Source organism: Furipterus horrens, unplaced genomic scaffold (genome assembly GCF_987537825.1).
Source record: "Furipterus horrens unplaced genomic scaffold, mFurHor1.1.pri manual_scaffold_3, whole genome shotgun sequence".
Lineage (NCBI taxonomy): Eukaryota > Metazoa > Chordata > Mammalia > Chiroptera > Furipteridae > Furipterus > Furipterus horrens.
Genome location: NW_028327173.1, coordinates 26408727 through 26436234, shown reverse-complemented (window position 1 = coordinate 26436234; position 27508 = coordinate 26408727). Strand labels below are relative to the sequence as shown.

At 45.5% G+C, this 27508-nt stretch overlaps 1 protein-coding gene and 1 long non-coding RNA gene across 3 annotated transcripts; one reads left to right on the top strand and one right to left on the bottom strand.

Annotated features, from left to right (window-relative positions):
- Positions 1–1002: 1002 nt before the first annotated feature.
- On the bottom strand, positions 1003–16878 carry PPIE (peptidylprolyl isomerase E). Of its 2 annotated transcripts, none has more exons than XM_090269175.1 (10): positions 16668–16878; positions 15366–15464; positions 14217–14260; positions 13489–13515; positions 12269–12350; positions 11675–11775; positions 9298–9421; positions 4884–5069; positions 1549–1691; positions 1003–1348 (listed from the first exon to the last, which is right to left on the bottom strand). In XM_090269175.1, the coding sequence occupies exons 1-10, from the start codon at positions 16735–16737 to the stop codon at positions 1280–1282; spliced, it is 945 nt and encodes a 314-aa protein (XP_090125301.1). In that variant the 5' UTR covers positions 16738–16878; the 3' UTR covers positions 1003–1279. The 2 variants fall into 2 exon arrangements, with proteins under 2 accessions (XP_090125301.1, XP_090125302.1); XM_090269176.1 differs by lacking the exon at positions 16668–16878 and adding an exon at positions 16503–16563.
- On the top strand, positions 16626–27204 carry LOC150014669 (uncharacterized). Its single transcript, XR_016509680.1, has 2 exons — positions 16626–16698; positions 26850–27204. It is a non-coding gene; the product is annotated as an uncharacterized LOC150014669 (long non-coding RNA).
- The last annotated feature ends 304 nt before the right edge of the window (positions 27205–27508 follow it).

Below are 27508 nucleotides of genomic sequence, written 5' to 3'. Positions count from 1 at the left end.
ACACAGTGAGATAACACCTGGTGGACCCCTGGGAGGGGCAGTGGCACCCAATGAGTCCAAACCTGCTAAGCTTCCCAAATTTAGGGAAATCAGTCTCAGCCTCCTTAGGCCTTCAGGGAAGAGCAGAATGCGGCCAGGTCCCCATAGCAGGAGTCAGTCCTCTCTCAGGAGGCTGGCTGTGCTAATTTCTTCACACACATCTTTTCTTGGTTGTTATAAAAGCCCTGAAGTTGCTGCCATCACCCCCACTTAACTAAAGCCTGCCCACGCCTGTGCCTGACCTGCAGTGGCTGTGGTATACACAGATGGGGCCCTCTGCTTAGAGGGTCTCTTGGGAGCTCAGGGCTAACTATGTGGTACATCCCAGCCACAAGGAGACAGAAACCTGGCCAGCTGCAGCAGACGGCGCTCAGCTGAAGGCTGGGAGTCCACCTGATACACGGGGGCCAGAAAGCCACCATCCCTCGGCAGGAGCTATCCTGGGAGCACAGGGTGGAAGGCACAGGCCTCTCCTGCCTCCTGACTCATCCGGATCTCAAGATTAAAAACCCAGCCCATTGGATTCTGAATGGTGTGGCTACAGGGCTCAGTCCCTGCTCAGAGCCTTCTGCAGGTGAAGGATCTTTAAAGCCACCTGGCCAACCAGAATATGGAAGGGGAGTGAAGCCAGCCCACCCTGGCTCCAAGCATTGGCTGCACACACTAGGACCAGAGCTCAGCATGAGGCTGGGACCATGTGGCTCATTTCGGGGTCAGCAAACTTTCTGTGAAGGTTCAGGTAGTAAATATTTTTGGGACTATGCTGATTAATTTTATGTGTCAACTTGGCTAGATCAATGGTATCCAGTTTTTGGTCAAACATCAGTCCAGATGTTGCTGTGAAGGTATATTTCAGATGTGATTAACATTTAAACCAGTAGTTGAAGTAAAGGAGATTACCCTCCATAATGTGAGTGGGCTTCATACGGTCAGTTTAAGGACTCAAGAGAGTGGTCACCAGGGTTTCTTTTTGGATTTATTATATTACAGTTTATTTTACCAGAAGAAACATCCAGGAGCTACACGGGTGGGCCCAGGAGAGGCCCTGGCAGCAAAGACCTAGAAAGGCCACGCACAGCCATCCACGGTGGGAAGGGTGGCGCCATGCCGGCTCCCAGGCCATCAGAGGAGCTGCTCCAAGCTGACCCCGGAAGGACGTGACACTGACCCCTGCTTAACAAGTGCTGGACCCCCGGGCGGCCGAATCCTGGACCCACGGGCGCAGTGCAGAGAGCACCTCTCACACGTACTCCCCACAGTCGGAGATGATCACCTTCTCCTTTGGCTTCCCGTCCTTGCTGCCCTGAGCCTTTGTGGGTGGAACAGGAGAGGAGAAACAGGAGGGAGGGTGAAGATTTAAGGGGGACCTGGGGACAGCCATCCCGCCTCCCATTCCCAGCCCCAGCAGAGGCGGCCTCCCCTGGAGCAGCTGAGCCCTCCCGCCAGGCCCCAGGGCGCCTGCTCCCGCTGTCCCACACGGCTGTGCCCGAGGGCTGGCCAGTCACCCACCTCAATCTTTCGCAGGACATCCAGGCCTTCCGTGACCTCCCCAAACACCACGTGCTTGCCGTCCAGCCAGTCCGTCTTGTCACACGTCAGGAAGAACTGGGAGCCGTTGGTGTTGGGGCCGGAGTTGGCCATGGAGAGCAGGCCTGGGGGAGGGACGAGCAGGTCAGCACCCGACCCCGGGCTCCTCGGCCAGACTAACTCTGGGACAGACAGACCATGTGGATGTCTGTCTTCCACTCAACTGACAGTCCATGGAACGATAAGCAGGGTGGTTTCATTTTATACTGGTTTGTCCTTTGTTCCGTTCACTCAACACTTACTGCCTGCTTTGTAGCCAGGCCCGTTGAGCCCTGGACACAGGTTCCAGCTCTGAAGCTCCGTCTAGTGCAAAAGTCACTCAAGAGACCTGTGCTGTGACAGCCATGACAGAGAAGCCAGTGACAGACAGCTGTGCAGGGGATGGAAGCACAGGGCAGTCACAGAGACTGAGTGTGTGTCACGTGTGCTGGTGCCACCATCACGGAAGGCTCTCTGGAGGAGGGGACATCGGAGCTTAGTCTAAAAGGCCCGGGTTTGGGGGCTGAGGGGGCAGCGGGAGAGAGCCACGCTTCACGGCCAGGCCTCTGCACCGCGTACTCCCTGGGATGGGGACTGTGTCCCCTCCTATGCTCAGGGCCACAGCGAGCAGGGTGCCTGACACACAACGGCTTTAAAGAGTCAAACACTGATTATGTGTTTACTGTGTCAGACAATGCTGCAGGAAACAGTGAAAAGAAAGCCTGTGCCCTGCCCTCCCGAGGCTGACATTCTCAGAAGGGAGACAGAAAATAAGTAGAAAAATAAATTTATAATACAATCTCAGGTAGCAAGCGTGTGACAAAAAATGGAGCTGACTCATAAGAGCGAGGTGGTAGGAAAGTCCATTAGAGAAGGAGGCCAGGGCAGGCCCCTGGGACGAGGTGACACGTGTGTGGCACCAGAAGGGAGGGAGGGGTGACCCATGGAGCCTGGAGGGAGATCGCCCCCGGGAGGAAGCAGCATTTGCCGAGGCCCTGAGGGGAGTGAGCCCGGGGTGTGAGGAGCAGCAGGACTGGCGGGGACACAGGGGGCGGAGCGGCAGGTCCCTGCGCCTGGGGAGCTGCCGGGCCCAGGTCGGTCGGCCCTGCTGGACCGGATCCTACGGGGACGGGGCCCTGGGAGGGCTGTCAGCAGAATGGCGTGCCTGGGTGTCTAGCTGGGAGGACCGCTCTACCTCCCGATATTAGACCACGAGGGGTGAGAGGCAAGAGCGGAACCGGGGGTAAGCCCGGAAGCCCTGGTGGTGGAGGGGGGTGAAGAGAGGCCGGGCCAGGAGGTGACTGAAGACAGAGGGGCCCGCCGTACGGGTGAGGGAGCACAGGGGTCGGGGAGGAGTCCTGCGTGTCTGACTCCCCGGCCAGGTGGATGGTGGCGTCAGTGACTGAAACGCGAAGAGGTGGAGGATGTGTGTCGGCTGAAGAGCAAGAGCTGTGGGGCGTGTGACGCTGTGGGGGGCCCCGGGGAGGGGCAGGGAGGGACGGGCCTGAGGCTAGTGTGGGAGGGGGAACAGAGGCGACTGAAAGCCTGGGACTAGAAGTTGCCTGGCCAGTGGTTCTCAATGGCATTGGTCCTATCCCTAGGAGTCCTTTGGAAATTTAAATGTTTTTGATTATCAGAAATGTTATGGAGTGCTGCTGGCATTAGCAGGAGGGGGCCTGAAATGCTAGATGATCTGCAAAATCCCACTTAATGAAGAATGTCCCATTTCCTCTAAGACTCTCAAATATGCTGCCAGACATGGGTGTGAAAGATCCGTTTACAATTATCTGTACCTACAACCTAATTGCATTATACATTCAAGCCCAAAGTTATTATTTGCAAATACTACATAAATCAAGAAAATACTATTCTTTGTTTAATTCAGAATTGAACCAGCTGCCCTTTCCATTCTGCAAAATCATGTCACCAATGGCCATACTGCTCATGGTGTCCAGGCTGCGGTCCACACGCCCACCCGCGTCCTTGCTGCTGCACCTGAACACGCACTGTCATCGGGCAGTTGGGCTTGAACATTTACATACGGAAACCCACATTCCTCCACTCCAACTTACTTTCCTTTGATGTTCTATCAGTTATAGGACAATACTGATATTTTAGTGGGTGGCTTAAAGTTGACTTTTAAAACAATCATCATCTATAAATTCTGTTTAAGCACAGTAAAGAGGGGCACTACAAACTCCCAGTTAGATAAAAGGGGTAACGGCAACAGGCTTCTGTGGAGAACAGGAAAGACAGTACGGAGCCACTTTGATTTTTAGGGGTCAGTTAAAGGAGGAGACAGCAAAGACTGAGAAAAAGGAGCCAATTAGATAAGAGGAAAACTAGGTAGGAGAGGGAGGAGTCCTGCCAGCCCACAAGCACGGGGTTAGGAGGGTCAGCGCTGCTGGGAGGAGCAACAAGACGCGGTGGATAACCGGCTGTCGGCCTCTTTCGTAAGCGTGGACAGGTGGGGCCGCAGTCTGGCGAGAGGAGTATGGAGAGAACAGAAAGCAGGGGGTCTACACAACTTTTTTAGGAAGTTTTGCTTAGAAAGGGGACCAAAGGCATGAGAGCTGAGGAGGGGAGGCATGAGCCAAGGATGACTTCTGACTGATACCACGTGTGTTCATGTAGATGGGTCGCCCTAGCAGAGCAGGGGAATGGAGGTCACAGCGCCGCAAGGAGGTGGGGGGGGGACTGCAGAAGCCAAGTGGTGGAGAGGGGGTGGCCGCAGGGAGACAGCTCATCCCCTGGACTTGGAGGGAAGTCAGAGTGGGTAAGTATGGAGAGACACAGGAGGCCAAACGGCCGAGGAGAGGGTGATGTAGACGTCCTGGGAGGGGAGGAAGGCATGGAACTGTCATCTCTGGGCCTGAGCACGAAGGAAACCTGGTAAGTCTGCCCTGGGCTCTTTGAAGAACTACAGTCATAAACTTCAAGTGGGACCACTCAGTACAGTTCTGTGGTTTTCTCTAGTTGCTGGGGGACCAACCACTGAGCTCTTTCACTGGGTAAGTCTGACAGAGACAGGGGCAGTGGGGTTTGGGCAGTAAGAAGGAGCTGATAATGGCAGACCACAGAAGCTAAGCTAGGGGCTGTGGGCAGCGTGGACACGGAGGGCGATGGAGCGTGTCCTCTGCTCCAGCCAGGCTGACCCCTCCTCCTCTGTTACTCACTGGGTCTCCTCCGGACCCCGACCCCCTGCCAGAACCCCAGCCCGTCGTGCCATCCTGCCCCAGACCAACCCCACTCGTTACCACCCACCCACCGCGTCCCACCTGGCCCCGTGTGCTTAAGGATGAAGTTCTCATCATCAAATTTCTTCCCGTAGATGGACTTGCCCCCGGTGCCATTGTGGTTTGTGAAATCGCCGCCCTGGCACATGAACTGGGGGATGATGCGGTGGAAGCTACTCCCCTTGAAGCCAAAGCCCTTCTCGTGGGTGCACAGGCAACGGAAGTTCTCTGCGGTTGGGAAAGAAAAAGGTGCTCAGGCTAAAACGAAACAAACAAAAAACCTTCCTCTAACTTGACTCTGAAAACTGTATTTGATTACATTTTCATTTTAAGTTTCGTGATAGTGACACCTTAAAGGACTATAGGGGATTCTGACTAAAGGAGGCATGAATACATGCATTCCAGCTCTGCTCCATACTAAACTGGTGGTCATTTTTTTTAAAGAAAAAAAATTTACATGCGGAAACGCACCTTCTACTACAACTTACTTTCCTTTGATGTTCTATTAGTTACAGAACAATACTGATATTTTAGTGGGTGGATTAAACTTGATTTTTAAAATAATTATGTGGGCCGGTAGGATATATCATCTATGAATTTTCTTAGAAGAAAACACAGGGGCAGATCTTTGTGACTTTGGATTGGCAATTGTTTCTTAAATGACACCAAAAAGCATTCACAGAAGAAAAAATACATACATTAGACTTCATCAAAATTTAAAACTTTTATGCATCAAAGGACTCTCTTAGAGTGAAAAGGCAACCCACAGAACAGGAGAAAATATTTGCAAATCATATCTGACAAGGGTTTAATATCCAGAATATATAACTAACTCCTGCAACTCGACAACAAAAAGACAAACAGCCCAGTTAATAAATGGGCAAAAGATGGGAAAAGACCTTTTTCCAAAGAAGATACACAAATGGCCAATAAAGCACATGAAAAGATGCTCATCATTATTCATTAGGGAAATGCAAACCAAAACCATGGCAAGATAGCCCTTCGCAGCTACTAGGATGGCTTTGATAAGCAAAAAATAACAAGTGTTGGCAAGGACGTGGGGAAATTAGAGTCCTTATACATCACTGGTGAAAGGTAAAACGGTGCAGCTGCTATGGAAGACATTTGGCAACTCCTCAGAAAGTTAGACATAAAATTACCTTATGATCCAGTATTTCCACTCTTAGGTATACAGTAGTCCCTCGCTATATCGTGGCTCACTTATTGCAGCCTCACTGTACCGCAGGATTTAAAAAAATATTATATTTAATTATTTATTGCGTATTTTTCGCTATATCGCGGGATTTTGTGCTACTGTGTACGTATGTTGTTAAAGTTACGTAGGTTTAAGAGTGTAGAATAAATGTAAGGTTCCTACTTCACGGGGGGTGGGGGTCTGGAACGTAATACCCATGATAACTGAGGGAATACTGTATACCCAAAAGAACTGAAAACAAGGATTTAAACACATACATGGATTTTAAGTGGTCACAGCAGCATTATTTAAAATAGCTAGAAAGTGGAAGCAATGTTCAAGTGTCCATCAACAAACAAATGGATAAACAAAATGTGGTATGCCCATGAGATGGAATATTGTTTGGCCATAAAAATGAAGCACTGACACATACTACAACAGATGACACTGAAATCATTATGCATGTAAAATAAGCCAGACACAAAGCACAACTATTATGAGTCTATTTATATAAAAAAAATTTTTTTTAGATTTTTAAAATTTATTTTTAGAGAGAAGGGAGGGAGAAAGAGGGAAAGAAACATCAATGTGCATTTCATATAATAGTGGTGATGATGAACTCCTTTGGTTTTTTCTTGTCTGGGAAGCACTTTATCTGCCCTTCCATTCTAAATTATAGCTTTGCTGCCTAGAGCAGTCTGGCTGTAAGTCCCTGCTTTTCATGACTTTGAATATTTCATGCCAATCCCTTCTAGCCTGTAAATTTTCTTTGAGAAATCAACTGACAGTCTTATGGGAACTTCCTTGTAAGTAACTAACTGCTTTTCTCTTGCTGCTTTTAAGACTCTCCCTTTATCTTTAACCTTATGTCTTGGTGTGGCCTATTTGTGTCCATCTTGTTTGGGATTCTGTGCTTCCTAGACTTGCATGTCTATTTCCTTCACCAAATTAGGGAAGTTTTCTTTCATTATTTTTTCCAAATAGATTTCCAATTTCTTGCTCTTTGTCTTCTCTTTCTGGCACCTTTATGATGCAAATGTTGGTACAATGGAAGTTGTCCCAGAGGCTCCTTACACTACCCTTGTTTTTTTGGATATTTTTTTCTTCTTGTTGTTTTGATTCGCTGTTTTTGTTTTCTTATGTTCCAAACCATTGCTTTGATTCTCAGCTTCATCCACTCTGTTGATTTCCTATAAATTGTTCTTTATTTCCATTAGTGTATCCTTCATTTCTGACTGGATCTTTTTTATGATGTTGAGGTCCTCACTAAATGCCTTGAGAATCCTTATAACCAGCGTTTTGATTTATGTATCTGACAAATTGATCTCCATTTTGTTTAATTACTTTTTTGGAGTTTTGATCTGTTCTTTCATTTGGGCCATGATTCTTTGTCTCATTTGGTAGCCTCCCTGTGTTTGTTTGTATGTATTATGTAGAGCTGCTACGACTCCGTCTTGGTAGCATGGCCTAATGTAGTAGGTGTCCTGTACGGCCCAGTGGCACAGCCTCCCCTATCACCCAAGCTGGGTACGCGAGGTGCACCCTCACGTGGGCTGAATACACCCTCCTCTTGTAGTTGAGCACTGATTGCTGTTGGCAGGTCAATGGGAATGATTTAGCCAGGCCAGTCAGCTGCAAAGACTGGCTCTGGCCACTGAACACCATCCTCCACTTTCCTTCGAGGATCAGCCATACTGGGGTAGGGTGGTGGTGTTCCAACATGGTCTGTAGTTGTCCACTGGGTGTACTGGTGCTGGGGTTCTCAAGTGGTGCAGGCCAAGGTCAGCCCCCACCTATATTCTGCCTGGGGCCACCCAGCATGAGCTACAAAGCAATCTGCAGATGGCTGCTTACCTGTGCTGGCCTTGGAGGTTCCAAGGTGAAGCCAAGCTGGGAACCAAGGCTGGCTTGCTAGTGGGGCTGCTTAGCCAGAGGTAAGGGAGCTGGGGTCTCACTGAGGTTCCTTGTTGCTTGTTTGAGAAGATTTAAGAAGATGTGAAGCCTGAGATGAGACCAGCCATTCATACGGAAAAGCCATTGTTAACAGCTTGGGTGGGCTGTAAATTTGGTGTGGGGGAGCCTCAGGAATTTCCAGGTTGACGGAGTCTCAGATATGGTCCCTGCCTGCCAGCTTTGTGGCTCTGTAAGGGGGAGGGCTCAGAAAGGAACAATGCAGCCTTGGCTGGTGTGGCTCAGTAGATTGAGCACCAGCCTGTGAACCAAAGAGTGACCGGTTCAATTTCCAGTCAGGGCACATGTCTAGGTTATCGGCCAGGTCCCCAATGGGGGGAATGTGAGAGGCAACCACACATTGATGTTTCTCTCCCCTTCTCCTTCCCTTCCCCTTGCTCTAAAAATAAATAAAGTTAAAAAAAAAAAAAAGGAAAGGAATAATGGCCTCTGCCCACCTCTGGAAGAAAGCTGTCCCCCAGCTCTCACCCCAATGCCAGACACTTCAGTTCCTCCCTGTATGCCACTGGTGCCTTTCAAGCTGCTACCCCAGTGCTGGAGCTCAGAGGGAGTGGGTCTGAGTAAGCCCTTACTCAGGCCCTTTAAGAGCCACTTCTTGGGAATCCAGTAGTTCTTTTCACTGACTCAAATCCTGTTTACAGACAGAAGTTATTAGGGCTTATCTTCCTGGCACTGGAACCCTGGGCTGGGGGGCCCAGTGTGAGGCTGAGACCCCTCACTCCTCAGGTATCCCTCTCAAATTTTTACCCACCACCCGTGGGTGTGGGACCAGCCCGTTCTGCATTCTCATGTCTCCTACCAGTCTGGATGGATGTGGTTTCTTTAGTTCCGTAGTTGTTGGACTCCCAGTCACCTCAATAACTTGATTTCTGGCAGGTCTGAGGGATGGTTGTTCTGTAGTTTAATTGTAATTTTGATGTGGTTGTGTGAGGTGGAGAGCCGTGTTTACCTATGCCTCCATCTTGACCGGAAGTCTATTTAGTTTTAGAGAGAGGAGAAGGGAGGGAGAAGGAGAGGGTTGCCTCTTGCACACCTCCAACGGGGGATCTGGTCTGCAACCCAGGCATGTGCCTTGAGCGGAATTGCACTCAGTCCACTGAGCCACACCAGCCAGGGCATATTTACTTATATTAAAAATAAAATTTAGAACTAGTAAACCAGCACTTAATAAAGCTTTAAAATGCCTGCTCTTACTCATCTGTTACTAGATTTCAGGGTCAAATCCATTTATGTCAGAAACAATGTCAAGGGCACTAACTTCCTGGCAGCCCTGACTGGAGCCCCACTCACCTGCTGTCATGGGAACAACGTCTGAACGCAGGAGCATCTGGATGCGGCCAGCTGGCTTGTTCCCAATCTTGATGTCCATGTACACCTGAGGATTGGACCGGGCCTTCTTTGTAGTGGGCTCTCCCTGGGTGCAGAAGAAATTGCTCGGTTAGAGAGAACTCTGATTCCCAAGGATTCTTTGCAAAACACACTCAGAACCCAACTGCGGGGAGCAGGCCGGAGCAAGGTGCCGACGGCCTTGGGCCCTGGCGGGGCTGCAGGACGCAGAGGCAGGGCCATAGCACCGGGACCTCAGCACTATCTACCTGAGCCCCATCCCACAGGCACGTGATCTCATCACACTCGCCCTCAGGCACGTCAGCTTGCTTCACCCCCCGCAGCCACAGAACGACACTATTCTGGCCCAACATGACTCTCAGCACCTTCAGCCAGCTCAAGCCCGCCCACCTCACTCCAGTTAAACGGACCCATTTATGTAACACCATCTCCTCCTGTTATGCTTAGCCCTGTGTATCCAAAGGCTGGCTACAATGGAAGCAAGGAGGGCTGCCCTCCAGCTTGGGCCCAAGTGCGCAGAAGACAATGGAGGAGGTTGAGGGGTTCTTGCTTTATATCCAAGTAGACAAAGCTAAGCAGAGGAGAAGGAGACATTTAATAGAGCTATCACATTTGTTTCAAAGAGAAAAGTCAAAGGTTTGTAACTTGTCTGTGGTTCAGTTTAAAAAACGTACTGAGGATATTTTTCCTATCACTTGCTGCTAACAGCAGCAGCAGCAAATATTCACCTAGCACTTCCCATGTACAGAAAAATATTCTAAACGTTTTATGCATAGTAACTCATATAATCCTCATAACCACCCTTGGGATCAGGACCACTTTATAGATAGGGAAACCGAGGCACAATGAAGTTCAATAACTTGCCCAAGGTCACAGAGGTGGTAAGTGGTAAAGCTGGAATTCAAACCTACACTGCTTACACCACCCACCCTGCCCATGCTCTTAATCAGGTTACCCTACCTGGCATTTTTCTTTATTTACAAGATGCATTACACAAGGCCCCCACCCTCACAGCTTGCTGCCTAGGAAGGGAAAGGCAGTAAGCACAGGAGCAGCCTGTACAAAAGCAAAGACACAGAGGGAAATACAAATCCCACTTTTACCAAGAGTGTCAAGTGGGGCCTGTGATGTGGAGAGGTGCAACTGAGACTGGTGGGGTGGGCGGGGTCAAGGACTCGGAGAGCCCCTCTTGGACTTGATCTTGTGGGACAGGTGATGGGGAGCCACAGACAAGTTCTCAGCAAGACAATCAGATGGTTGGTCTTGTGCTTTCAAGAGGTCATTCTAGCCATCTTTATGAAAGACTGGATGAGAACAAGATCCCAGCCGGAAGACCAGTTAGGGAGCTACTGTAATTATCCAAATGAGATGAGAGGCTAAACGAGGATGATGGAACAATCAGGAAGGAGGGACACAGGGAAGACTTATGAGAAAAACGTGCAGAACATGATGATATATTGTCTCTATTTTAAAGAGGGGACTGGATGACCCAGGGTTATTCCACTGACTGTGAGGGCCTTTTATACGCTGTGTTTGTATCCAAATTTCTGTCTCGGGTCAACGTGTAGATGGATGGCGGCAAATAAACAAGCTGGGGAACACAGCAAGTACAGGATTAGAGAAGGGAGAGCACCCATTTTCGGCAACTTCAAGCTGCCTGTGAGACTTGCAGCACAATGCCTGAAGCTCAACGCTAGAAATAGAGATCACAGGAGTCAATAGCACGGGAGGGGCTGCGAAAAACTGACTGACTGCTACTATTTTGGCTGAAAGAAGAAAGCGTGCCATGAGCCAGGAAAGAAGCGACGCCCACAGGAGGGGAGGAAGGAGCCTGAGGAGCAATGATGGGAGAGGTATGCCGAGAACCAGGAGAAAGCGCCAGGGCGGCCTTCTCTGAGCAAGGGAGGACCTCAAACCCATGCAGAGACGGCAGGGACGGTACCGCCACCCTGTCCTGACTCTCCCGCGTCAGGGCAGGAAGAGGAATCCCGTGAGCCTGCTGTCAGACGCTACAGTGAAGGAGGGGGGCTGATGGGGGGGGCAGTGAAGAGGAGCACTCACCACCCTTCCTCGTGGTGGGCTTCCTCCTCGTCAGCCGCCCATCACAAGCCAGCACCTAAAATGAGCTGAGGCTGACTAGTTTACTCCCCACAGCACAAGGATGAGACACTTAAAGCCTCTCTCTTTAGTTCACTCAATACCTCCTTCGCCAACGTACTAAGCGTTCATTCCTCATTTTCTCTGCTGTTGTACATATATTTTCAAATTTCCATAAAACTTAAAAAGGAGTCTCCTGTGGAAGCACCGCCTTCAATCTCACCTCCTGCGTTTCCGCTTTGGGAGGCTCTGACCCCTCTTCCTCTTTATTTTCTTCCAGAGTCTTCCCAGAGAACTTCTTTAACCAGTCATCATCTGACCAAACTGAAGGGAAACCGTCAAACCAATGGTAAGAGATTTGCACTATCAGCCCCCTGCTAATTAGCTGCACCAGTCAGCCTAGCGAAACGCACCCTGTGGCCCTCTCAGCCACAGGGTTCTGCGTGGGGAACACCCAAGGGCAAGGAGAGTTCCCACTGGGAATGTCCGCCCTGAAGTCCAGCTCTCAGCAGGGCGAAGTGAAAAAGCTACATGGAAGGGAAAGCTGTGGTCTTGCCTATTCTAGCCCTTGGTGGGACACCCCAGGAACGAGAAAACTGGGAAAGGTAAAAAATCAGGCAGGGTTTCTCTATGATGGAAACAATTGCCCTGAGAAGCTCAAACTAAAAGTGGTGCGTGCCCTTCGTCAACTTGAACCATTCTCTAGCCCTGTTCATCAGCAATGGCACTCGGCACCTACTTCCATGGAATAGGGCTAAAAACGCAACTCGGGCCACACTAGAGGACAAGATGGGGAATCTGTGAGGATCCCACTCACCTGGTCTGGAAGAACCTTCCTTAATCCTCATTGGTTTGGCCAAATTGACGCGAATTGTCCGTCCAAAGAGCTCAGATTCATTCTGAAAAGATGGCAAATTCAGCTGCTTAAACTCTATTAGGTTAAAGGAGAGTCACATGCTCTTAATCTGTTCTCTCTGCATCCCTGAGCCCCTCTCGACAAGCTCTGCACCCACCACAGAGCAGCCTGTGGGTGGCAGGGAACTGCCTCCCCGGAGCCATCCCACACCTACCTTTCAAGGCCAGCAAAGAACTGTGCTACCAGTAGTAAGTCTGGGTTCAGAGTTACAAGGGTAAATGTAATTTCCAACTACCTGAGTTCATCTTCAAAAGTCAAGGTCAGCTTTGAAATGGTGAGAAGTGATCTCTTTTTGAGAGCTGAGGACTACATTCAGTGAATGGGTAACAGAGACCAGGGAAAAAGGAGAGCCTTACTATCCAAGCATAATTGGCACCAGGAAAGGTCACTTACTGTAAATCCATTTAGAGCAGTGAAGAAAATTTCACGGTAAAAAGTAAAGGGAAAAGCGTTTGACTGGGACTTTATTGTGATGAAACTAAAAATAATGAAAATAAGTTTCTTGTAGTTCAAATTCAGCTTTAACTATGCATGAATTTGTAGAACAAATATGTAGCAGATGCTGATTAATTTGCAGTATTTTTTCCAACAAAATTCTATCAACAGTCAACCTGACACCTTAGATCTGATATGCAAACCCAGGAAACTCAAAGAGGGCACAAATACTCAAGAGCTTCACCATTTTCCCCAAGGACCTCTCCACGACCTTGAAATCATTTGCATCAGTAACACACCCTGCCATTATCCTTACTGAATTTCTATTCTCAGTTGTTAACTGCTCTAATGGTTCATGAAACCCTGCTTCTTTTGCAAAATACGCGATTTCACTGTGCAATCAGTTGGCATAGTGCTTGCAATTTATTATCCTAGACATGGGGTAGTCAGCGAGACTGAACAATAAGGATGATTAGGATTTATATTATTGATAAATGGGGAAAGGATGTTCAAGCAAGGCTTAATCTTGTAAGTGATGAATTACCAGTGAATCTTTTCACACGATGACCATTTTTATTTCCCCATGCAACCTTGTAACTTTGGAGGCTCAGCAAACCAATATATGAACAGGGACCCCTCTGTACCACCAAACCAACTTCAGTAAGAATGAAAATTCCCAGCCATACCATGTTGTCAATAGCCGCTGCAGCATCCTGCCAAGAAAAGACAGTACAAGTTTAGCTTCTTGCGGTGTCTAAACATATACTCAGTAGCAGAAGAACTCTACAGAAAATCAAAACAGGAAAAAGTCACTTCTACAGTTCCTGCCTACGTTGTGTGTGTCTAATGAAAGAGTGAGTGCTTCCTGGCTGAATTTAGAGCTGGAGGTGCAGCAATTTGCCATCTAGTGGAGGGCATTGAGAAGCAATCACCAGTGCTGCCAGGCAAGAATGCTCCAAGAGCAGGGCTGCAGGAGCTCTGCAGAGCAAGAGGGGCAGGACTTGGCAGATCTGCGATGTTAACCAGTCTACGCTTTGATTAAGTGAGGAAAGTTTTTTTAAAAAAATTCTCACCTGAGGCTATGTTTACTGATTTTGGGGGGTGGAGGGGAAAGAGAGAAACATTGATGTGAGAGAGAAATATCAGTTAGTTGCCTCTCATACACACCCTGGCCAGGGCTTAAACCCACAACCTAGGTATGTGCCCTGACTGGGAATTGAACACGCAACCTTTTGGTGTACAGGACGTCACTCCAACCAACTGAGCTAGCCAGCCAGGGCTGAGGGAAGTTTTTCCTTGGACAGCACTTTTTGTTCTCTGGAAGTATTAGCATAAGGCCAAGAAACCTAACCTTTTGTAATAAGTAGTAACATACAAGCCAAAGATGAAAAATACGTTAACAGAATTTTCTCACCTCTGCCAACTCAAATTCAACAAAAGCAAATCCTCGGTGCTTTTCTGAAAAACAAAACAAAACAAAACAAAACAAAACAAGTAATTACTGTTTATGGCAATGGGAAGAAAAAGATCATCACAAGGAAAGTGAAGCCAGTCACAAGCTATATCCGGACATTAGAAATTCTACCCAATCCCTATTTCAGAAGAAAGAATCTCATTCTTTAATTCTTCCTGGTTCAAACAACATTTCAAGCTATATTAAACTCTCTTTTTTAGGGAACGTAGTGAAATAATAAACTATAGGTTTCTTTAAAATAAGCATTCAATTCTTCTACCAAAGCCAAATTAAAACCTTAACCTTTGTAAGCAAGGCAACTAGAAAAATGAAGTCATTTAACGTATTCATTCTAAATATACATTTTGAGTATCAATTGTAAATATAGCATGAATCCTAAAACCTAGGTAAGGATACTCATTCTTTATCCTTGGGAAAATGCTGATCTACCTAGAAAGGCCAAGCCCAGCAGGGTTAATTTAATTAACAAACTAACCTTAGAGAACCAATATAACCTTATTGTTTTTACAGATAAAGATCCTAGGTCCAGAGAATTTAAAGACCTTGCTAACAACCATGCAGGGTTGACAATAGGTCTGGGCCTAAAACTCCAATCTTAAAAACAACAACAGAGGAAAAATAGAAAACTGAATTGTAACTGTGATATCTATTAAAGGAAAACTTAACCAGGTACACAGAAGCCAAGGCCTTATTGTTAGCACGAGGCTTTCCTGATGCCCTGTTAATAGCACAGCTGCTGAGAAGGAAGCAGGTGTGGTGGGGTGCCCAGCAGATAGTTTGAAGCAACAGTCAGGTCCATTTTGAGTCCCATGTAGCTCAAAATCTACCTTCCTATGCGGCTACTGAAAATTGTTTTATCTCAAATCCAATAGATGGCACTCTCTAAGAGTGCTGTTACGGTTCACAACCACAAGCCTCAAAACATTCCCTCTGCATCAAGGTCACTGTCATGCTGCCCTACTGAGGCACCCTCCAGAACTTTCACATATACCAACCATATAATACACTGTGATAGGACTTAAAAAAATTTTTTTTTAAGTTCTTTTCCCAGTAGGAGGATTCTGACGATGAGACACTAAAAGGACTCACCTGTTTCATAATCCAGAGGAATCTGAATATCTGTGATGTCTCCAAAAGGAATAAAGGCAGCATGAAGAACTTTGTCGTCCACCTCTTCTGCAAGTCCGCCTGCAAAAAAGCCGAGGCCCTTCTGAGTCACTGTCCTTTATTCTCTTGAGAAAACCCTGCAGCCCAGTTAGCATCCTATAGCTAAGGGGAGGGGTTCTTCCATCCAGTCCTTAGGGTACATGAGCACCCCTCTCATCTGCTCCCTCCCCCTTACTTACAGAACACATTTCTTTCTTCACCCTTCTTGCAGACCCGCATCCAGCCCCAGAATTACTGCAATAGCTTCATAACTGATCTCCTTCTCCTCACAGCCAACTACAACGATTTTGGGAATGTGCAGATTTAAACCCATTACTTCCCTGCTTAAACTCCTTCAAAGGTTTTCTACTGTTCTCAGGATAAAGTACGAACTGCTTACCAGGCTCTTCATAATTGGAGCCCTGCCCACCTCTTTAGCCTTTTTCCCTCTGCTTCCCCAATTCTCTGGGTCCCATAAGATGACCCACTCGCTCACAAGTGTAAGGCTATTTCACATCCTTGGGCCTTTGCTGCTCTCTTTCAGTGAGTACACTTGCCCCTATTTTGACTACCTGGCTAAGTCCGGATCATCCGCTCTAGCGTCACCGCATCCTGGAAATTTGCTCTCATCTCTCCAGATGGAAGGACCATTTTTCCCGCATCCAGGTCCAGGTCACCGATGTCTGTCCCCACCAAAGCGCTTATCAAACTGTGCTAATTAAGTTAGTCTCACTTCTACCTGGCTAGTCTGAGGACCCCTTCCTTTGGGGCAGGGACCAAGGCTGAGCCATCGCTGCAAATGAATATTTGTAAAATGAATGGGCGCAAGGATCTGGAGGCTCATAGTATTCCTCTACCAATCCTCCGGACCCAGGAGATGAAGGGGTACCTGTTAAGAGCTTAGAGGGCTTGGAGGGGATCCGGAAGGTGCTCTACGTCTCGGGCTAACACACAGAGCAAAGCAATACTGCCATAGATTCCGCCTAGACAGCTACTCGCCGCCCTCCGCGTCGGGTCCCACGCCCGGACCCACTCGGATCGGGTTCTGCCAGACCCGGCCTGGCGCCCGTGCCTGCTCACCCACATACAGCACACGTTTGGTGGTAGCCATCTTGTTCCCGCGCTCTCCTTCCGGAAACCTGCGTCCGGCCCGCCCCCTTCCCACGACCCCACCCCTCCGCTCGGCCCCGCCCCCGCGTCGTGGCGCTCGCAGATCCCGCCCACTCCTGCGAGGACCCAACCCACCTGCTTCTCCTAGGCAGTATCTGGCGCCCAGGTAGGTGGACAGGGGTGAAAGAAGCTGCTTGGGGTCCATCGCTGCTTGTGCTCAGTGCTGCTGGAAACAATCCTGGGCCGACTCAGTCGGGGTCCGCAAATGGTAGACGACTGCGAGAAAACTACGGGCCGCAGAGCACCCCTGGCCGCCTGTTTTTGGACAGCCTGCAAGCTAGAACTGGTTTTTCATTTTTAAATAGTTGAGAAAAACATTAAAACAAGAATAGCTCGTGACAGTAAAAGTACTGCAATTCAATTTTCAGTGTCCATAAATAAAGTTTTATGGAAACACAGTCATGCTCATTCCTTTAAGTATTGTCTGTGGCTGCTTTCAAACTACAAGGACAGGAGACTTACGCCCACAAGGCCTAAAATATTTACCACCTGGCTCTTTAGGAAAGAAGTGTGTGGACTCTTGGAATAAGCCAACTAATACTTAAATGACAGATTGACATATGTGATAGAAAATTACGAGCCACCTGTTTTAGATAAAGCGATGGGTTATGGCCTACCTGAGGCCACATTTAAGCTGAAACCTGAAGGAAGGGAGCCAGAGAGAGGAGGAAGCAGAGAAAAGAAATTCAGGGAAAGGAGACAGCTTCTACTCACTCAAGGAACCAAAAGGCCAGAACATGGCGGGCATGACATCTGGCAGGAAAGATGGGCAGGAGCCACACCATGCAGGGCCCTCCCTGTAAGCCATGTGGAGGATTTGGCAGCCTTAAGAAGTTATCAAAGTTATAACAGGGGGAGTTCATGGTCACATTTATGTTCTAAAATGTGTTCTCTCTGATCCAAATGGAGAACCTATTGTTCCTATAGCATACTCTAACCACCCCCCTCAACTCCTCCGGTAGAATTGATTGTGCCCTTTCTGCCATATAGCAAGTCTCCAATATGTTTGATCTGTATCTGGGCTCTCTACCCCTTTAAACTGATCTGAAATAATTCTATCCTATTTCATTTTTTTTAAGTATATTTTATTGATTATGTTGTTACAGTAGTTCCAATTTTTTTCCCCTTTGCTTCCCTCCGCCCAGTACCCCCCTTTCTCTCCAGCAATTCCTCCCACCTTAGTTCATGTCCATGGGTCATGCATATAAGTTCTTTGGCTTCACCCTTTCCTATATTATTCTTAACTTCCTTCTGTCTATTTTGTACCAACCAATTATGCTTCTTAATCCCTGCTCCATTTCCCCACTTCTCCCCCTCCCCCCTCTCAACTGATAATCCTCCAAATGATCCCCATATCTATGATTCTGTTCCTATTTTGGTTTGCTTAGTTGGATTTCGGTTTTATTTTGTAGATTCAATTGTTGATACTTGTGAGTTTGTTGTCATTTTAGTGTTCATAATTTTGATCTTCTTTTTCTTAACTAAGTCCCTTTGACATTTCATATAATAATGGCTTAGTGATGATGAACTCCTTTAGCTTCACCTTGTCTGGGAAGCACTTCATCTGCCCTTCCATTCTAAATGATAGCTTTGCTGGACAGAGTAATCCTGATTGCAGTTGTCTTTCATCACATTGAATACTGCTTGCCAGTCCCTTCTTGCCTGCAAAGTGTTCTCTGAGAAATCAGCTGATAGTCCTATAGGCACCCCCTTGTAGGCAACTCTCCACCTCTCTCTTGCTGTCCCCAGGACTCTCTCTTTATCTTTCACCTTTGGCATCTCAATCATGATGCGTCCTGCTGTGGTCCCCTGTGGGTCCAGCTCGCCCAGGACCCTCCTGCTTCCCAGACCTCTATGTCCATCTCCTTCGCAAAATTTGGGAAGCTTTCCTCATTTTTTCAATTCTTGCTTCCTCATTCTGCACTGGTTGACTGTTTTTTTCTTCCTTATATTCCAAATCACTGATTTGAACTCCGATTTCCTTCCCTTCACCATTGGTTTTGTGTGGATTTTCCCTCATTTCACTTAGCATAGTCTTCACTTTCCTTATGTGTTTGCCGTACTCAAGCATATCTGTGAAGCCTGTGAGCATCTTTATCACCAGTGTTTTGAATTCTGTGTCTGTTGGCTATCTCCTCGTTGCTAAGTTCTCCCACTGGAACCTTGATCCATTTCTCCTTTTAGGCCATACTTCTCTGTCTCCTCACTCTGACAGGCTCCTGTGTTTGTTTGCCTCCGAGTCTCAGGTAGAGTTTTTGCTCCTGGTTTGTTGTAAGGGGCGGAGCCTTAGGGTTTCGTCAGTACAGGGAGACCTGTTTCACAACACTGTGGTGCTGTATGTGGGGGAGGGGTCTGAGAGGGAACAATGCCGCCTGCCCAGGACTCGCCCCTTTTCCAGGCACCTCTCCCACTTCTGCACCAGAATGGTGCCTCTCTAGCTGCTGCCCTGGCCGTCATTCCCAGAGTGGGTGGGTCTGCGGATGTTCTAGGACTGTGGGGGCCCTTTAAACAAGCGGACTCTGCTGAGAGACCAGCAGTTTCTGCCTCCACCCCAACCCCCACTGGTCTGCACAGTCAGAAGCAATGAGGCTTGATTTTTCCTGGTGGTGGGACCGTGAGCTGCAAGGTCCTATGAGGAGCTGGGAATGCTCCCCAGGTGTCCCTCCTGACTTCTTAAAACGTGTGACTGTGTTTTCCGATGGCCTGCTGCTGCTGCTGCCGCTGCTGCCATCACCACACCTCATCCTCTCTGCCCCGGCTCTGCTCCTCCTACCTGTCAGGATGAGTATTTCTCCTTTATATCTTTGTTTGCTGGACTTCCATGCACTTTGATTTTCTGGAACTTCTGGTTGTTTCTAGTTCTGAGGTAGTTGTATTCCTTCTTAGTTGTGGAGGGAGACACAGTGTGTCTGTCTACGCCTCCATCTTGGCCAGAAGTCTCCTATTTCATTTCTATAGTTTAATAATAAATCTTTATATGTTACCTTTTTCTTTTTTCAAAATTATCTTGAATATTCTTGTACATTTACTCTTTCATGTAAATTTCAGAACCCACTTAGCTAGTTACACAAAAAATCCTGATAAGTTTTTATTGACATGAATTGAATTTGTAGGCTTATTTTGAGGGAGAAATAACATCTTGAGGATAATGAGTATTCCCATCCATAAACATATTATACCTCTTCATTTGTTCTTTTATATTCCTTTTATATTAAAAAATATATTTTGTATTTTCCTTTGTAAGGTCTAACACATCTTCTATAAGATATATTCCTAGATATTTTACAGTTTCTATTGACATTTAGAATGGTATCTTTTCACCTATTATACCTTCTAGTTTCTTATTTCTGTAGATGGTAATTTATTGATTTTTGTATGTTGACCTTATACCTAGTGGCTCTGCCAAACTCTCTTGTTAGTTTAAATCGTTTTTCTCTAGGTTTTCTTGGATTTTTCCTAATTGACAGTAATATAATCTGCAAATACAGACAGTGTTGTTTCTTTCTAATTCTCATACCTCTTATTTATTTCTCTTATTACATTGTCTAGGAACTCTAGAATAATGGTTAACAGTAGTGGCTATAGAGAGCAATCTTACCTTGTTCCTGACTTAATGGAAACACTTCCAAACTTCCCTTTTAAGTATAAAGGTTAGATTTCGGGTAGATATCTTTTAATTAATTTAAAATTTCCCTCCTTAATTTCATTATTTTTATTATGAGCCAACTTTGTGTTCTACATTCCTACATTTTTGAAAGGATCAATATGATTTTTCTCCTTAACCAGTTAATAGGCAAATCACAGTGATAGATTAACTAATATTAAAATTTTCCTTCTGTGAGTCAAGGGAAAATTAATATTACTCCTGGATAATGCACGCCTGCCTGACACTGACCTTGGTCTTCCACAATACTGTTTCCTTGGAAACTGCAGAGTTAAGATAAGTGGGCGATATTATATGTGCCTTTTTTGTTGTGTGCATAGGTTTACAGGAGTTGTCAAGGGGCACATAGGCTGTGGGCCTACACAACCAGAATCATATAAGATATTGGTGGAAAATAGAGGCCCCAGCTTCTGTGACTCAAGGTGACCCCCACACACGTAGGCTCTCCCAATGGTAGCTATACATGTCCGGTGGGTGAGTGACAAAAGAACCTATATACTGGGGTAGCTGCTGGGCCTCCCTGGGAGATGAAAATACAGCATCTGCCTTATCTCCTGCTTAAATCATTTGTTTCTCATGGGTCAGATTGCCAACTTGAACTTGTAATCACAGTTGTAGTACTATAATTTCCATTCCAGTGGTCATGACATAATTTTTATACACTGGCAGATTCTACTTGCTAGTATTTTATTTTAGGATTTTTGCAAATATTCTCATGAGTTTGAGGTGAATTTTCTCATACTAGCATCCCAGATTGGTTTGGCATTAGTTAATAGGTTCATGACCCTTATCTTCAATGCCAACATTCAAAAAGTTCTGAAAACTAACAATAGGATTTTCTTTTTTGAGGGAGGAGGTATGTTTTAAGCAAGTTCATTTGGCAGCAAAACTTTGTCTAAACTGATGTGAAGCTGTTTTTAGTTTTTATTTATCCTGCTTAGTATGTTTTGCTGCATAAATGTTAACACATTTGATTGTGGAAGCTGGTCCAGATTGTGCTGGGGATGTTATATACAACTTACACACTGCTTAATATTTCTAATCTCCCAAACCCCCACAATGTATAAGATAAAGGATTGTGAACCTGTGTTACTCTAGTAAGATTAATTGATTAGCTTTTACTCTTCTTTTTTTTTTTTTTTTCTGGTTATTTGAAGTAGTTTGTATAATATAGGGGATAATCTGTTCCTTTGAAATGTGGGAAACATTTATAAAGCTGTGTGTGTGTGTGTGTGTGTGTGTGTGTGTGTGTGTGTTGGTGATGGTGGTGGTGGTAGTAACTTGCCTTTCCTGGGAATCAATTTATTGGTGCCATTTGGCCCTGTAGTAACCAACTGGGTTAGCCTTCCTGGTTCCCTTTGAGGAAGAAATTCAAAGACATTGGAGATACTAAAGACCACTTACTGGGCCATTTGATTTGCAGAAACTACTAGGTTTTTGGATGGACAATTGGGAAGGAAAAGGCTCTGGGGGATTGTATTTAGCTTAGCTATGAAGCCCGTATTTTAATTTTACCTCTAGGGGGCTGTCTTGGATCATAAATTGGCATGCTGTTTTTAAAGCCATAAAATAGATTAAGCAAGTGCCCATTTAGGTATGTATTATTTTCACACTTTACAGATGATGAAACTGAGCCTTAGAAAAGCTAAGTAACTTGCGTAGTTCACAATAGTTGTAAGTAGCATAAGGCAGATCTGAGATTTTAACCTTGATCTTAGCAACACTATATTCTCTCTCTGTGTGTGTGTGTGTGTGTGTGTGTGTGTGTGTGTGTATGTGTCTCCCCTTCCCTTCTATTTCTTTCCCATAAATAGAACTATAAGAAAGTGGTTAAATGTACCAACTCTAAAGTCAACCTACTTGACCAAGGAAGGCTTGGTTCATATGAGTACCTATGGGGCAGAATGGCACCAGGAAATTGATTTTTATAAACAGTAAGGGCTGACCTACCATACCTACTGAAGTCTGGTTCTGTCACCACCATTTGTGTGACCAAAGGAAGGTTACTGAATTGCCCTGTGGCCCAGTTTCCTCAGTGGTAAAAATCAGATGATAAAGGAAAATTTTCTTGAGTTTTGATCATATACAGATGAACTTACCTACTCCATGGCTCTGAGCCTGTGTTGCTAATCGATCGATCGATCGATTGATCGATCGATCGATCAGCAGCCGTCCGTCTCGAGAGACGATGGTATAGCTTCTTAAGAGTCTATCTGCACCGCCGAGAATGGCTGTGCAGTCCGACTCAGGAGTGACACGGTATCTGTCTCCTCCCGTGTTGAATCGACATCTTGCGATGACGCTGGAGTGTCCTCTCCAGTGAAGCTGAAGCTACAGAGCCTGGGCAGGGTGATATGGAGGGTCTGCTGTTGCCCATGCAGCAGACCCCCCCTCTCTTTGCAGCTGAAGGGTCCAAGGGAAAGACGGAGTCAATACAGCTTGGCTTCAGGTGCGCCGCAGGAGTTGCCGGTGTTGACTACAACGTCAAACCGCCTTAGGGACTCCAGCTCCGGATTTTCTGTCGGGGTTTACTCCCTTAGCCTTTCCCCTGAAGAGGTATGCCGCAAGGCAGCGGAGGTTTTTTGGAATCAGAGTTTTCCTTCTCTGTGTGTTGCTAATACAGCACATGAAAGAAATCAGTCAGGGCCACAGAAGGCACTGAAGTAACTGCTTCTTGGAGAACTAAACAGAATTAGCAAAAACAAAACAAACATCAACAACAAAAATACAAATCAGGTGGATGATGAACTTGTTATATTTGTGTGCAGTACTGTTTGGACACAACCTAATAGGCCTACTGAGTCAATAAAATTACAAAAAACTACAAATGGAATTGGGACCAAGCTCCATTATAAACCACGGAATTCTGTGCCAATAAACTAAAAACCTGTGCAAACCAGCCAATCACCTCTCCTTATGAAACTATGCCTTTTGACCTTTTGACCTTTTAGCCCACCCTTGTCTTTGGCCTGGGAGTCAGACTTCATGGGGCCTGTTCTCCCTTGTACATTATTACCTACATGCTAAAGCTAATCGTCAGTGTTATTTGCTAACATTTAATCTGAAGACCCAATACCACACGTCCAAACTTCCATGTTGAATCAAGTGTCCTTGCTGAGTTGGCGGCACATTCAGGTTAACATTCGTACATATTATTATCTATTTTTCTTTTATTTGGGATAATAAGTTCTATCTCATAAGATTATTTTAATGACAAAATGAGATGACACACATAGAGCAATTAGAACAAAGCCTCAATAAATATTATTGCTTTTAATATTGAGTACCTAGATGTCAGGCACTGCTCTCTGGTCAAAGGACACTAAGGTATGTGTATCAGAAAAGGTCTGGTCAGGAGACAGAAACCACACTAGTTATTTGAGCAGAGAGAATTTAATCTAAAGAATTGTTACCTAGGTATAATTGACCGGTTAACTGGTAATGCAAGAGAAGAACAGTAAGGTATCTTGGAGGCAGCAATTACAGGAAGCAACTACAGTAGTCAACCCCTTCCCCTCCCTTATCTGTGAGGAATATGTTCCAAGATGCCCAATGGATGCCTGAAACCAAGGATAGTACTGAATACAGGGGTGGGCAAAAGTAGGTTTACAGTTTTGAGTACATGAAACAGTTATTTCTCCTCCTCCTCCTTCGTCTTTACCAACTTTTCTTCCAATAGTTTATTCTTGTATTATTATAATCATAACGTGCATGTCTTTTTCCATACAAACAACTATAAACCTACTATTGCCCACCTCTATATACTGCTTTTTCCTATACCTACATATTTTTAAAGTGTATTTTATTGATTATGTTATTACAGCTGTCCCAATTTTTCCCCCTTTGCCTCACTCCAGCCAGTACTCCCATTTCCTCCAGCAATTCCTCTCCCCACCCCCTTAGTTCATGTCCATGGGTCGTGCATATAAGTTCTTTGACTTCTCCGTTTCCTTTACTATTCTTAACATCCCCTTATTTTGTACCTACCAATTATACTTCTTAATCCCTCTACCTTTTCCCTCATTCTCCCTCTTCCCCCACCCCACTGATAACCATCCATACGACCTCAAGATCTATGATTCTGCTTCTGCTCTAGTTGTTTGCTTAGCTTGTTTTTATTTTTTAGGTTCAATTGTTGATAGTTGTGAGTTCATTGTCAGTTTACTCTTCATAGTTTTGATCTTCTTTTTCTTAAGTAAGTCCCTTTAACATTTCATATAATGAGAGCTTGGTGATGATGAACTCATTTAGCTTTACCTTATCTGGGAGCACTTTATCTGTCCTTCCATTCTAAATGATAGCTTTGCTGGATAGAGTAATCTAGATTGTAGGCCCTTGCTTTTCATGACTTTGAATACTTCTTGCCATTCCCTTCTTGCCTACAAAATTTTTTTTATGAGAAATCAGCTGATAGTCTTATGAGAACTCCTTTATAGGTAACTCTGCTTTTCTCTTGCTGCTTTTAAGATTGTCTCTTTATCTTTAACCTTTGGTATTTTAATTATGATGTGTCCTGGTGTGGTCCTCTTTGGGTTCAACTTGTTTGGGACTCTCTGTGCTTCCTGGACTTGTATGTCTATTTCCTTCACCAGATTAGGGATGGTTTCTTTCATTATTTTTTCACATAAGTTTTCAGTTTCTTGTTCTAACTCTTTTCTTTCTGGTATCCCTATGATTTGAATGTTGGAACTTTTGGAGATGCCCCAGACTCTCCTCATTTTTTAAAATTCTTGTTTCTTCATTCTGTATTGGTTGATGGTTTATTGCTTCCTTGTTTCAAGTCATTGATTTGAACCCCAGCTTCCTTCTCTTCACTATTTGTTCTCTGTGGACTTTATTTTACTAGTGTAGCCCTCATTTCTTCCCTTATGCATTTGCTGTACTCAATGAGTTCTTTGAGCACCCTTATCACCAGTGTTTTGAACTCTGCACCAGATAGGTTGGTTATGTCTGTTTTGCTTAGTTCTTTTTCTGGAGTTTTGATCTGTTCTTTCATTTTGGCTATATTTCTTTGTTTCCTCAATTTGGCAGCCTCCCTGTGTTTCTGTGCATTATGTAGAGCTGCTTTGACTCCCTGTCTTGGCTCACCTGTTACGTTGTAAGAGGCAGAGACTTGGGTATTCGTCAGTGTGTGGTGACCAGTTTCAGCACTTTATGGTTCTGTATATGGGGGAGAGGGGTCATAGAGGGAACAATGCCACTTGCTTGGCACTCACCCCTTTTCTAGTCACTTCACCCACTTTCCATATGCGACTGGCACCCCTCTCGCTGTTGCGCTGGAGGTGGCTCCCAGAGTGGGTGGGTTTGCATACATTCTAGGAGCACTGAGGCCCTCTAAATGGACTCTCCTGGGAGACAGGCAGTTTCTTCCACCACCCTAACCCCCACTGGTTTTCACAGCCAGAGCTATGAGGCTTTATTTTCCTGGCTCTGGAACCCTGGGCTGTGTGTCTGGCCTGGAACTGGAATCACTCCCCAGGTGTCTCTCCTGGATTTTATCTACCACACGTGTATGTGGGACCTCCCATTCCACTGGCACAGCCACTGCCATGTCACTGCTGCCTCGCTGCCACCACAGTGCATCCTCTCCACCCTGGCTCCCCATCTCCACCCTTCCTACCTATCTGGATGGATATTTCTTCTTTAAATCCTTGGTTGTTGGACTTCCATACAGTTCAGTTTCCTGGTAGTTCTGGTTGTTTTCTGTTTTGAGGTTAGTTGTGTTCCTTCTTATGGTTGTGCAAGGAGGTGAAGCATGTGTACCTACACCTCTATCTTGGCCAGAAGTTGTTCATACATATTTTTTCAATTGAAGGAAGCATTTTCTTGCTTCTCTATGGCATATCTGAATTTCCAGCATTACTACTCTTGTACTTTGGAGTCATTATTAAGTAAAATAAGGTTTACTTAAACATTGTGATACATCAGCGGGTGATCTGATAAATTGAGACAGGTACTAAATGACTAATGGCAGGTAGCTTATGCAGCATGCATACACTGAACAAAGTTGTTAGAGGGATTATGAGGGAAAAGAATATAAAACTTCTATTGGACTCCCTTTAGATAGGAGAGGAACACTTCTCCATTTTCATGGGGACAGGAGAGATGGATTCAGACATGAGTGGTTTGTAAATTTGGCAATAGAAAGACAATGGCATTCTTTTTTCTAACAAAAAGCCAATAAAATGACATCAGGAGTTATGACCACTAATCAAGAAGGGCATATGAGATCATCAAAATTCCATCAAATACATTGTAGGTAATACGAGCTAGAAGACCAACCCTTGATATCATAACTATAAGTAGAGCTATGTAACAGTCGTGCCGGTTAGAAGAATCACCGTGGATGTTTGCAACTCCAGATATTGCCAGGTGAAAATATCTAGTCATTTGTAACTTCAGTAATAACCAGAGATGGTTATTAGTTAGGGAAGTTAACATTAGCTGCTATAACAAACAACTCCAAAATGCAACTTAATAGGAAATTATTTCTCATTCATGTCATAGTCTGATGCATGTTGGTGAGGGCTTTGCTCTATGCAGCCATTCAGAGACCCAGACTTCTTCCACCTTAGGGTTTTTCCTCCTTCTAGGTCCACAAAGTCTTCTCCATTGAGGGGACAGATGGAGAAGAGAAAGGATCATGCATGGGAGTTTTCCATGGACCAGGCCTGGAGGAGACACACATCACTTCCTTTTGCATTTTGTTGGCCATGTCTCAGTCACATGCCCACACCTCAACAGCCATAGCTGAGGTCCCCATCGACACCAGCATCAAGCACCTGATGTGTGTAAAGAAGTCTCTAGATGGCTTGTAGCCCTCAGCTGTCATTTTCCCAGGTGAAGCCCCAGACACTGAGGAACAGAGATATGCTGCCCCCCACTATGCTCTGAATAATCCTTACAATTGCATGAATTCTAATTCCTTAATAAAGTCTTTTTTCTCTATCACTCATAGTATTTCTGCTTGTCTGATCCAACCCTGATTGATACAAACCATGAACTTTAACAAAACATAATTGCCATTCTGAATGGTACAAGTGCCACACAACTTAAGCACCTTCAATTATTAATATATTTTTTTCAATGTCTCCCATAGATCCAGGAGGTTTTCATTTCTGATGTTCAAAAGAAACACTACGCAAACACCATTGTCTTTTTATCCTGAGTTTCATTTTTAAAATGTTTCTGTCAGTTCTGGATATTTTACGAAAACAAAACCCTGCCCACCTACTACTTATACAAATATTAT